The following is a 13916-nucleotide window of genomic DNA, read 5'->3' on the forward strand; positions in this document are numbered from 1 at the left end:
ATTGCGAATTGGATGAATGTTACTGTTGTGTGTTTTTTGACCGATGCTTCTACTTTTTTTAAATTTATTATTTTATTCCAGCTTAACGGCCTAGAATACATCAATACCTTAATCTTACCTTACGCCTACTTTAACTAAACTTAAACCGCGGATTAATATAAACAAAGACCTAATCTAATAACATTAGCGTTCTAGACTGGTTCCCCAAGTAACTCTTTTTTCTTTGTTTTCTTCATGCTCCAAACATCTGCATTTAAAGGACATCCTGCGATTACTTCAAAGTGACTATAATGTTATATTTCACATGTTTAATGTTATTAACTTTCCGTAGGGTAAGTTATTGTAATAGTTCAAAAATCGAAATTGAAATTTTTTGCATTTCTTCACGTTTTGACAGGTTCTAAACATTTTGGCATACCTTAGAGAAAATGAATGTGTGTGTGTGTTTTCGTTCACGTTTTCGGGCGCACGGATCAACCGATTTGAATAGTGCAAAAACACTCGATTCCTATCGATATTAGACCAAGGGAGATGTGCTGATTAGTTTTTGGTAAAAGTCGGTCCAGCCGTTTCGGAGATACGAAGTAAAGGCTGCAGAAAATAGAAATCAAGATTTCTATTAAATCTTTTTTTCAAAGTTTTTTTTGTATATCGAAAATAATTCAGATTTTAATTTTAATTATGGCTAAAGTTCTAAACCTCACTTATATACTTCAAAAAATAATTTTAACATTGTAATTCAATTTATATAATTCTTATAATATTAAACAATGTTACAGCATTTATAATAATCTATTTGAAAAATTTAATATTCTTCCACCATTTCGTTACGGTACGGAAAGTTCCAGCAATTTGCCTTACGGTGCCATACACAACTAGTTAACTTCCCGTAGGGTAAGTTATTGTAATAGTCCAAAAATCGAAATTGAAAATTTTTACATTTCTAAACGTTTTGAAGGTTTCTGAACATTTTGGCATATCTCAGAAAAAATGGATGTGTGTGTATGTATGTATGTATGGATACAATATTTTGTCCACGTTTTCGGGCGCACGGGTCAACCGATTTGAATGGTTCAAAAACATTCGATTCTTATTTGTAGGGAGATGTGCTGATTACTTTTTGGTTTCGGAGATATGGAGCAGAGAGTGTAGACCAGTGTTTCCCAACGTGGGCCGCACGCCCCACCGGTGGGCAATCTGTAATTTCAGGGGCGCGATTTTAATGTAATGTAGTATTTAACAAAAAAATGCTTCTTAGATTTAACTAATAATAAGGTGTCCTAGTTTTCAACCTTGCGTTCCTGGTGCCGGACTCGAGTTACGTTTTTTCGGCCGGGTTGATCTGACTTTTTAGAAAGATTAGCTTGATTTTGAATATTTCTCCTTATTTTATAATAAAATTACAACTACTCACTATAATCTGAAAGTGATATAATGCGATAAACTGCTTATATAAAACTAAACATTATGAAAGAGAATGTTGCGGAATGCAAAAATTCTTTAGGTTCCCTTCACTAATTATTTTAAACTTTTAAATTCTAATTTACGAAAATCACCAGAAAATAAGGTGACTGCTTGGCACAAGTGCTTTATTTTAAGATCAGCGACAAGACTCTACTTCAAATATGCACAAGAAAAGTGATATTTAATTAGTTAATTGCGAACAAAGTTTTATACAAGACTTTAAAAGCGGAAAAATCGTAAATATGACATGAGTTTTTTACTCACTGTCATTAACTATGGCTAAAGATGAAATTAATTCAAAACAAACAAATTTTTATTGTATCATTAAATAGTACAAGGATGGCGACTAAGTGCGGTTTTTAACTTCCCGTAGGGTAAGTTATAGTAATCGCAAAAAAATCGAAAATGAAAATTTTTGCATTTCTCGACGTTTCAAAGGTTTCTGAATATTTTGTCATACCTTAGAAAACATGGATGTATGTGTAGCGGGTTGCCAACACGCATCGCGGCTTGTCAACACGCATCACATGTTACTGGACAGATTGGCCCATATATTGACAGCACAGAAAAAAACAAAAATAAATTCAAGTGTCAGATCGGACACGGCTTTTGTCTCTCTCTAGTAGTTTTTGCCAAAAAAATGTATAATTCTTGAAACCTTTCTTTTCTATTATAAATAAGAAAATACCAATAACGTTTTATTAATGATCAGTATGACAACACATAGTGTCGTGGATATTAATCATATATAAAATAAACGAAATATAAATAATATTTTATTTCAGTAGCACAAAAAAAATAAATTGAAGTCTCAAGAATTACTAAGAAAAGAATTTTTAAAAATATAAATAATTATTATAAATGGCTCACAACCGCCATAACTAGAAGAACATTCTAATCCTACAACTGAGACCCCGACCACGCACTTCAAGATCAACAATAACACGTGCTCAATAAATCACTTATTATCATGGTAAATAAGTCGATAATAAGCACCATGGCAGCAGACAGGGAGCAAACAATTTGGCAACCGCCACATACACTCAACCGCTAACTCACCAGCGAAGGGCCACATACAATCAACCGCTAACTCACCAGCGAAGGGCCACATACAATCAACCGCTAACTCACCAACGAAGGGCCACATACACTCAACCGCTAACTCACCAGCGAAGTGTCAAATATACTCAGCCGCTAACTCACCAGCGAAGGGCCACATCTACTCAACCGCTAACTCACCAGCGAAGGGCCACGTAAGCAATCAACAAACTCAACAAGCCAACACGGCAATTTATCACACAATCTCAACCAAAAGAAATTTACAAGGAAGTTCAAGAATGGCAGTCAGAGATGCGAAACAATCTTTTTCATTAGGGCGGAGTGATGTAGCGGGTTGCCAACACGCATCGCGGCTTGTCAACACGCATCACATGTTACTGGACAGATTGGCCCATATATTGACAGCACAGAAAAAAACAAAAATAAATTCAAGTGTCAGATCGGACACGGCTTTTGTCTCTCTCTAGTAGTTTTTGCCAAAAAAATGTATAATTCTTGAAACCTTTCTTTTCTATTATAAATAAGAAAATACCAATAACGTTTTATTAATGATCAGTATGACAACACATAGTGTCGTGGATATTAATCATATATAAAATAAACGAAATATAAATAATATTTTATGAAATTTATTATGACTACAATTGGTATTAATATGGACTAAGCCTCCATATATGTGTGTGTGTGTGTGTGCGTGTGTGTTCGGATACAAATATTCGTTGACGATTTCGAGAACACCGATCAACAGATTTAAATAATTTAAAAAACATTCGATTCGTACTGATAAGGAGACGTGCTGATTAGTTTTTGGTAGAGGCAGGTTTAGCCGTTCCGAAGATACGGGGCAAAAAGTGCCAAAAACGGTAACACGGTTTTTAAGAGAACGGAGCGTCCAATTTTGAAAATTCAAAAAACATTTTACTTGTATTGACAAGATGAAGAATTGATCAAATTTTCATGAAGGCAGGCCTAGCGATTTCGGAGATCTAATGAAAAAAGTAAAACAAAAAGCCATTTGGCGGTCGAAAATGATCATTAGACATATGCACATCAAATTATCAGATATTGCATATAAATTTTTACAATAAGTATGAATTTTGTTTACATTCCTGTGGGTTCTGTACTAATGTTTATCCGTTAGACGACGACGCGGCGCTTACGCGCGTTGACATTTTGCCTCTATGCAGTTAAAGCAGTACGATTGCTTTGAAAAAAAGTTCAGAATTTCCAAACTATGTCAAAATGAAGAAAACATTTTTTTTTTCAAAAAAGTAAATCGCTTCGAAGTAAAATTTTTTCAAAAATGTTAATCGCTTTTAAAAAAATAATAATTTTTGGTACGGGAAGTTCCAGCAATTTGCCTTAAGGCACGATGCCTTAATTGCCTTAAGACAGAGTTCCACTTACAGCTAGTTTCTTCTAGATTGCTTCAAATGATTCTTAAGGTTTGTTGAGGTAGTCTACATGTAAAACACATTTTTTATTGTATGGTGAGAAATTTATCTGTAGATTAGTAGAAAATACTTTTTTGATCGGTTATGTAGTTTTCGTTTGTTGAAACGTATTAGCGTTTGTTGAAAAATGAAATATCGAAACAAATATTTTAGTCAAATTTTGCGTTTTTATTTCTGCAAAGGGTAAAACGATCTTCTCGAAGAATAGGTGTCTTTGTTTATGGTGTCGAAGCCCTAAAAAAACAGCTATGTTAAAATTGGTTTTAAAAATGCCATTCTGGTGATTTTCTACTCAATGCTGCTCTGATTGTCCATTTAAAGTTTTGGACAACCTAATTAAAGCAATAATCGATTCGGCTAATAGAAACAATTTGGTTATGTTTAAAAATTATTGGGGATTGGTTGAAATTTTTCTCTACATCCACTAAATATTCGTGACCACTGATTCTGATTAAAACACTTGAATTTAAAAAAAAAATATGATAGTGTCAAATTGTGTTTTTGCTAATAAAAACTAGAAGTTTTTAAACTTGGGATAGTGATGCTTCTCGGAAAATAACAAATTGTCATAGATCAAAATGGTATACAGAATAAAGTTATTTAATTCTACGCAAAAATTGTCTTTGATTTTCTAACTTAAGATGCGCACATACTTAGTTGCAAACTTGATAACTAAAAAAAGATTTAACAATATATATATATATATATAAATATATATATATATATATATATATATATATAAAAATTTAGATATAATTCCTTTCTGAGTTAAGAAAATGTCAACTAGCTAAGTAGATTCATTAAGAAATGGCTTTATGAAGAAACTGAAACCAAATGCCTAAATGTAATCATATGTACAAAAATTTGCTTTAACTTATTGACAAAAAGAAAAAGCTTAGTAAATTAGAACCTAATATAAAATGTTTATTTTAACTTCAGTATTGTATTAGTAAGTCAGTATTGTATCAGTATATATATACATATATATATATATATATATATATATATATATATATATATATATATATATATACATACATACATACATATTTTTATTGGTTTCGTTGAAAAGTATAATTTTTCATTATTATATATATTATATATATAATAATAAATGGTAGTCTGCCCGAAGGACGACTACCATGGTGTGAGAACCACTATAAACAAATGATTCCCTTACCCTTCATCCCGTTTCCACTATTCCCATTTTTTTTATTTCATGTATTTTTCTTTCCAAACTTCCGTTTCCATGCTTCTTGATCATGTGCTTCGGCTTTCCGTTCTCTGTATTTTCTCTTCTTGTGTAAGTCGTCAATCGTCTGCATTCTTCTTCTTCCTATTGCTTTTGTTCCTTCTATTCTACTCTCGACAACGTCGTGCAGGAAGCACTCTTTTTGCAAAAGAGGTCCGATTCAGTTTCCTTTTCTTTTCAGAATTGTGCTCAGTAGAGTCCTTTCTTCGTCCACTCTTCTCAGGACTTCTTCATTTGTTACTTTGTCTGTCCACTTTATCTTTTCCATTCGTCTCTAGCACCGCATTTCAAAACTCTCGTGGTAGTTTTTATCGGCCTTTTTAAGAGTCCATGTCTCCGATCCGTACAGAGCTATGCTCCAGACGTATCACTTTTATTAGTCTCTCAGTTTGCTCGTCAGTAGCTCTCTTCTTCGTGGTATGCATAGACAAAATAACACCTTATTTAAATTGGCCAGTTTTAGTAACGTTGTAGTCTTGTCGCTGTAATCAGTTGCGAGTGCTTTTCTCATGCTTTCTGAGGACTTATTTATTGTTATTTGTAATTATTATCATTGCGATTTTCAGGCGCTTGGTGGAATTTTGATTGTTTATTCATTTTTGTATGGTTTTGGACAAAATGACATACTTATACAATGGACAAAATGACACAATACTATTTCGCAATAACTGCAGGGCAGTTCATTTGAGACCAAGAAAAAATTAACATTGAAACCTGTAAAAGGTGTTTGGCTTTTAACTTTCACTCTAACTACTTTTGAAAACAAGATAAAGGATTCTCCGGTAAGAAGAAGAGACTTGCATTTATTGCAAACACCTCCTTTCTGTTCTGAGTTCGGTGAAGGGTGGTTATTATGTATGATTTATTCGCTTGGAGCCCAAGATTCATGTACTGATGTCTCCAAAAAGGATCAAAAGTAAACGATTTATTTATGAACTGTCTTCATAAAATTAATATCTCAGCATGTATTTACCTTATATACCTGTATTTTATGTAATTTTCTCCGTTGTCAACTATATTGACGAAATGGTTTTTGTTCTTAGCATTTTTTCTTAATAAATATGTTTCTTCTAAATTAAGATTATTTTACTGGCAGTCAATGAATCTAACATGAGTTAAAGCGATTGAGATAATAATAATGTTAAATAAATAAATATCATTAAAAACACCATGTCATTTTGTTCATACTACCACTAACTTTGTCTTTTTGGAGTGATATTTCAGTCGATATCGAAATAATTTTATATCAGTATATTTATAAGTTTTGATTATAATTATAATAAAGAAAGGGTATGGGCGTGTTTCCATACAGAATTGGCCCCACCCTGGCATTTAAATGATTTTGATGCCATTTTATAGGTATTTTCGAGAAAATTAGAAATACCAAATTTCAAATCCGTAACTCATCATTTGGCCGAGATATCAGTGAAAACATGTTTTTTTAAACTCACGTTTTGTCGGAAATATGAGAGATCTCGAAAAAATGTTAACGTCATTCTATTTATACTGATCTTGTCTATGTTGTTCATAACAAATAAGGTGAAAAAATCATTTATTATTATTGATTATTTTCATTTGCCGTATAAGCTTGTGACTAATATATTTCGATATATAAAAAACTTTCAAGATTTCAATATTTTTGATATATTAAAAGTATATTGAAAAATATATCTCTGTGAGCAATTTGTTTACACATATGCAACACATAGAATTTCACAAATTATAATTATTGTGGTTTTCCATGGAGTATAGGTAAAATAGCAATTCTATTTTTTGAATCAATATTAGTTTTGCAAAAAAAATATTTTCTTTTTTGTGCTTTCTGTGCACTATTTATGACTTGGCTGAAATTGCAATATCGAATAGTGCAAGTATTACAATAAATATTTACATAGAAAGGGAATTAAATTAAGAAAACTGTTAATAATGCAGATTGTATAGTAGTTATACAGCCATAATAATTATAATTTGTGACATTCTATGTGTCACGTATGTGTAGACAAAATAATTCCTCACAGAGAAATATTTTTTATAATACTTTTAATACTTTACTTAATATATTTTTAATACTAATATACTTGCGTTGAATAGTTATGAAATGTATTCTTACATATATTTTTATCGATTTTTTATTTGATGATAACTATATAAAATATAATAACATTGTAAAAAATCGAAAAAAGAAATGAATTAAAATTAAAATACGTTTTATTGCCTACATAAATATATCAAAAATATTGAAATCTTGAAAGTTTTTTATACATCGAAATATATTAGTAACAAACTTATACGGCGAATGAAAATAATCAATAATAATAATTATTGTTTTTATTCGGCGCGTTGGATTTTTTATTATGACTGATAAATATACTTATATACAAGATATAAATGAATTTTGGGTTTTAACAAATATTTCCAAAAGTATATACAGATCTTGTCGAGACGCGCGATAACGATGAGCCTTATGCTTGGTCGTCGCTCTTGCAAAGTGAACTTATATGGGCGTTCTTGTACCGGCAGCGCGTGTACTAGTTTAAGTTTTTCCAACTTTACACCACAAAGTTCCACCTACATTTAAATGAATTTTTGAATAACAGAAAAAAGTGCAGGCTTTCGAATGATGCTAATTTAAAAGTAGCCCAAAGAGCCGGACTGGTAGAAAATGGAAAATGAAAAATTATTTTCATGTTTTCACGCACTAACAAATTATTTTTTTACCTTATTTGTTATGAACAGCATGGACAAGATCAGTATAAATAGAATGACGTTAACATTTTTTCGATATCTCTCATATTTCCGACAAAAAGTGAGTTTGAAAAAAGTGTCCACTTTCACATGTTTTCACTGATATCTCGGCCAAATGATGAGCTACGGATTTCAAATTTGGTATTTCGAATTTTCTCGAAAATATCCGTAAAATGGCATCAAAATCATTTAAATACCAGGGTGGGCCGATTCTGTATGGAAACACACCCAGACCCTTTATGACTATTATTACATGTGTATTACATAAATGACCAAATGCATTTGTATTAAAACTAAATAAAAAAACACAAAATAAAATAACAATTTAACCTATGTATGTAATACATTATTTTTTTTTAGGGTAAATTATCTCATGGACTATGGCAACCATTTCCTAGTGCTCGCCAACAACCGCCAAATGTAATAAATAGTCGTCAGACAGTCAACTGTCATCATGGCCCTCCCGCCGTATTTTGTTTCGAGCCTCCTCCTCCTGTCATTCCATGCACATCAGGTATGCTTTGTTATTAATATATCAATTGAAATCGAATTTAAAACTGAGAATGTAGGTAATCAATAGGTAATCAAGAAAAATAAGTTCGAATGGTAAGCAACTATTATTATCGAACACATTAGTATTAGTTATATCTGAAAAGTGAGAATCTGTCGAAAACTCTTTCACAATATGAGATATTGAATTATTTTGACGCGTTTCGCCTATTTGACATTTATTAAATCATGGATTACTATTCTTTATTATTAATTTGCTTTCATATTTCTAAATAATTTCATTAAATACAAGTATGTCTAGATAATTGTTTGGTAATCATGTGATAAGATTAATATAATTCATTGTTCACTTTATTAAATTCCCGAAGGAGAAGTTTGTTTTTATCAAGAAATCGGACTTGCTAATTTTATGTTCTCTCGGCATTTCAAGTCATACTGAATCGTTTGAGACCAAAATTGGAAAAACTGTGTCTGTACATAAACCCAAATTTCACATTTTGTCTACGTTTTCACGAAGACGGCTGAAACGATTTCAACCATTTTATTTCATTATAAGTTATTAATTTTGCGAGACGATCGGCCAAACCGTTTTTAAAATTTTCAGAAAACTGCACCTTTTGAAAGATATTATTTGAGAATCGCGTTGATCTTAACGAACATCTTAAAATATTATGGGACTACAAAAAGTTTTCAATAAGAGGTCTGAATTATTAAAATTCATTGAATTTTGGAATAATAGGCCAAACGTGTCAAAGTTACAAACTTCTATCGTCGTAATTTTGGTAGTTGCTAAATTTTAATTCATATTGATTGAGTTGCTTGAGTTTCCCGTGCCGTAATTAAACCTTCGAGGAATGAAAATATTGTTTTAAATAATTTCAAATAGATTATTTATTATAAATACATACTGTAAATATATAAGCGCTTATATTCTACAAAAGCTGAACTGATTTCAAAAAATTTAAAGTTTGCAAAAAATTCTGAACCAATCAATGTAACTCGATAAAGAGTTAGTCGCATCAATCGTCCGAGCCCGTGGGTTTATAATTACCACAGACTAGAAAAAAATTTAAAAAATATCCGAAAGGAATTGGTTGGGAATCCCGCTGATTAATCTTTGATAAAGATCGGCCGAGCAGTTTCTTCGTAATAAAACACCGATTTCGTGATGATAGTGATCATGGTTTCGAAGAACATACTAAAATATTAGGGCCCTACGACAAATGGTTTAATTATAAAAATTCAAAGTTCAAAATTTGCTTTGGTGGCGTGATAAATGAAAGTTTAACTTTCGTCAAGTTTCGTAAGTTTTGTCGGAAGCGTCTGAATCAATTACAGAAATTTAAAAGCCATTCTAATCGATGACACTCGATAAGAACGAGCTTTGATTAGTTTCGCGAAACAATGTTTTTTCTTGGAATTAGCAGAAACATGCAAAATTTTTCGTCCACGTTTTCACAAGAGATCAAACGATAAAACGTTTATACTGAAGAGAAAGAAGTCTATAAATAAGTAAAAGTAAATCGGTCCAGTAGAAGTTGAAATGCCTTTCTTGGGTATCGTCGAGCCATTTCCTTGTTAACAATTTAACGAGATTGAAGACGTTATTTCATCAAACAAACATACAAAAATATTTGGGGCCGGAAATGTGTTCAATTATAAAAAGTCATTAAAATGTTTGTGTACTATAATTAATATAATTACATATACGTAATAAAGGTCTGTTTGCAAATATCAATTAGAAATCGCATTTTAGAACGAGAGAAAATTTTATATTCGAAATAAAAAAATAGTTGAATTTATTTTCTAAATATCAATTATTATTGATTACTATTACATGCACTAAGAAGTTCATGTAATTTGCCTTAAGGCAAAATGCCAATGACGCCAGCTTATTTTCAATCCGGCCCGCCTATGAATTCAAAATTTAATAAATGGCCCGCTGCAAAATTGAGTTTGACACCCCTGTATTAAGATTATATATATATATATATATATATATATATATATATATAAGATTATATTATAATAAACTAATTATATGTTTAAATGTAACGGTCATATAGTGCTACATATAAGTTGAATATGAAATTACATACCTGCGTAGGAGGAGACTTAAAAAATTACAATGGCGGAGATTAGTTATGTTATGTGTAATGAAAATATTGTATTGTGTCGTTAAACATTACAGATCAGAAGTGTGATTTACCAAAAAATTTACCAAAGTATATGTGGTTCGATGGTATCTGGACGGGTCAGACCTAGAGTAAGGTTACGTAAAAAGTGTTCGTAGCAGCGGGATTAGAAATCTATGAGAGATTAAAAATCCAAAGATTTCGAATAGCGAAGAAGCGTCAGATTAGCCGGGATTAGGAATTTGATGGAATTGGAAATCCAGTAATCGGACGTGTAATGGGAAGTGAAGTATAATAATTATAGAAGCTAATGTCGATAGTTCAAAATGGCGAGCAATTTGCAGATGAGAGTTTTGTATGTGCGCATAGTAACCATTCAGGATATATTTGCGACGATTCCGTACTTTTAAGGCCTAGTGAGGACAATATGGACGTCGAATCGTGTTTTAGAGCGATAGATGCGATTGGTGAGACGTATAAAGTGTCAAAGAGAAAATTAGCTATATTATTGGTGCCGCGTTTGGGTGGACTAGCCAGAAAATCGTACAACGCTGAATCCGATAATGTAAGACTACCGTATGATGATCTGAAGTGTATGATGTGTGAACTTTTCGGGTATAGAGTACGCACTAAAGTTGAAGTATTGGAGGCAATGCGTAAGGAAATTTGTAATAGTGTGGATTGTAGTGCGTGAGTGAAGGTACAGAAAGTTAGGCGGAACAGCATGCAGAGCCAGAATGGCAGATGAAACAAAAGGAAAATGGTAATAGTCGGCAAGTTGAATCAGTGTGGGATGATGATATGAATGATGATGAAGCGATATAATAGTGAAAAGGATAAGGAAGATACGAAAGAAACTGAAAAAGCGATAATTGCAGCAATGCAATACGCTTTGATGAAATTGAAAGAGGAAGAAGGAAGGTTACAAAGAAAATTGGCAGAATGTATTCATAAAGAAGAAGAAGAAGAGCAGGAAGCTTTACAACAGATTTGGTTGGAGCAAAAATGTAAAGAGAAACGGAAAAAGAAAATGAAACGCGAAGAGCATTAGAAACTTGAGAGAAACGATGTCATAAATTAATCTGAGCATTGAAAGAAATCCATTACTGTATAATTTATCCGTTGAAAAGGTAGTTAAGCAATGTGCGGAGGCAGAAACTATTAGTGAATTGACGAATGGCGTTGAAGTGGAGTGCGTCAATGAACAGCTTTGGATAGAATGAAGGAAAAATGAAAATTGGTGGTCAGGTTATTAAGATGCCAAAGAAGAGAAAGGATCATGGGTACCACACGAGAAGAAGTAGGAAGTATACAAAATATAAAGTGGTAAAAAATATAAATGGTATTGATGGCAACACTTGTGTACACTAAAACGAAATGGCATGAATATGCGACCTAAAAGCCACATGTAGTTGAACAGTCGAGGAAGACTGTGTGGTCAAGTGTGGCCAAACATTAAGATTATATTATTTAATTTATTATAAGTTTGAATGTAACGGTCATATAGTGCGAAATATAAGTTAAGTATGAAGTTGGCTATGAAGTTATATACCAGCGGTCGAAGAGACTTTGACAATGATAATGGCGGAGATGAGTTATCTTATGTGTAATTAGAGTGTTGTATTGTATTAATAACACTAAACCTACTAACGCCGGTCAAATTGACCGTTCCAAACATTGTATATAACTTAGACACTTTTATAAGTTAAAATACCATGACCATTATTACTTCCGTTGCATTTGTACGGATTTACACCTTAGTCGCGCCTAAAGAAGTTTTACTTCAAAAATGTGTGTGCGTAGGTGTGTATCTATAATATATTTTATCAAATAATTGTAGTAAAATTTAACAACGTAGTTCCAGTAGTAATTAACTAACCAATGAATTATATGAAATCTTTTTACTATCATGTTCAACATCTTTTTACTATCATGCAACGTAATTCTTTCAAAGATAATTCTTTCAAAGTAACTCTTCGCGCGACTGATAGATCGCAAAAATTCAATTATTTTAAATTGATATATAATACCAGAAAAACTATAATTCAAACTTGACTTTGTTTTCAGGTGTAGGAAGCAGTGTTAATAACACAAGACTTGATTTAATAAATAATTTGACGGAGCACATCAACGATTTAACCATTTCCAACATGGAAGATGTTCCAAGTCGCAAACGGCAGTCACGGCCGCCACCGTCCTCGTATTTGTGTCACCTTTGTTTCAAGAAAGGACACTATATTAGAGACTGCCCATACGTAAGTTTATCTTTACTAACTTCGTTCTAATCGAGTGATTTCCAACCTTTGGTGTGAGACACTGTTTCAAGAGAATCATGCAGCTTTTTTCAAAATACTATTTTTGAATACAAACCAAAGAAGTCGAATTAGTATCTCAAAATGAATACATAAATGATTATTTTCTATAATATATATATATATATATATATATATACTAGCTGACCCGCCAAACGTTGTTTTGCTAATATTCTAATAAATTTTTAGAGAATCAAAAATACTAATACTTTAAGTGTAAAAGGATGTGTTGTTTGAATGCTATATACAATCAAGTATTATAAAAACAATAAACCCCATTAGTTTGTCTATACGAGGTCTGTTCAAAAAGTACCCGGAATTTTCGTTTTTTCAAAAAAATATTTATTTATTCGTCTACATTAATGTGGTTCCCTTCAAAGTAGTCCCCCCCAGATATAATACACTTATGCCAGCGTTTTTTCCAATTTTCGAAGCACCCTTGATATTCACTTTTTGATATGTCCTTGAGCACTCTCAGCGATTCGGCCTTTATTTCTTCAATCGAGGAAAACCGCCGTCCTTTCATGGGTCTCTTCAACTTTGGGAATAGGAAAAAGTCACACGGAGCCATATCTGGTGAATATGGAGGTTGGGGCATGACTACGGTATTGTTTTTGGCCAAAAATTACGAACAAGCAACGACGAGTGAGCAGGTGCGTTATCGTGGTGCAACAGCCATGAATTGTTTTTCCATAAATCGGAGCGTTTTTTCGGATTGCTTCACGCAAACGTCGCATCACTTCAAGGTAATACTCCTTATTAACCGTACGACCTTGTGGTAAGAACTCTTGATGCACTATGCCGTTATAATCAAAGAAAACAGTAAGCAAAACCTTGACATTCGATCGAACTTGACGTGCTTTTTTCGGTCTTGGCTCACCTGGGCTCTTCCATTGGGACGATTGGGCTTTGGTTTCGACATCATAACCGTAACACCCATGTTTCATCACCAGTTATGACCCTTTCAAGCAAACTTGGATCGTTG

At 32.4% G+C, this 13916-nt stretch overlaps 1 protein-coding gene across 1 annotated transcript; it reads left to right on the plus strand.

Moving 5' to 3' along the window:
• Window positions 1-7684: 7684 nt before the first annotated feature.
• On the plus strand, window positions 7685-12904 carry LOC113375491. The gene is made up of 3 exons (XM_026615423.1): window positions 7685-7717; window positions 8335-8488; window positions 12687-12904. The coding sequence occupies exons 1-3, from the start codon at window positions 7685-7687 to the stop codon at window positions 12902-12904; spliced, it is 405 nt and encodes a 134-aa protein (XP_026471208.1).
• Window positions 12905-13916: the final 1012 nt, after the last annotated feature.

Source organism: Ctenocephalides felis, unplaced genomic scaffold (assembly GCF_003426905.1).
Source record: "Ctenocephalides felis isolate EL2017-DRISC unplaced genomic scaffold, ASM342690v1 CF-g0.4_SCAFFOLD_01886, whole genome shotgun sequence".
NCBI lineage: Eukaryota > Metazoa > Arthropoda > Insecta > Siphonaptera > Pulicidae > Ctenocephalides > Ctenocephalides felis.

Coding starts and splice junctions, on each gene's coding strand:
- LOC113375491 (XM_026615423.1), top strand. CDS start 7,685: ATGAGCCTTATGCTTGGTCGTCGCTCTTGCAAA. Junction 7,718..8,334: donor TTGGTCGTCGCTCTTGCAAA/GTGAACTTATAT, acceptor ATTTTTTTTTAG/GGTAAATTATCTCATGGACT. Junction 8,489..12,686: donor TGTCATTCCATGCACATCAG/GTATGCTTTGTT, acceptor CTTTGTTTTCAG/GTGTAGGAAGCAGTGTTAAT.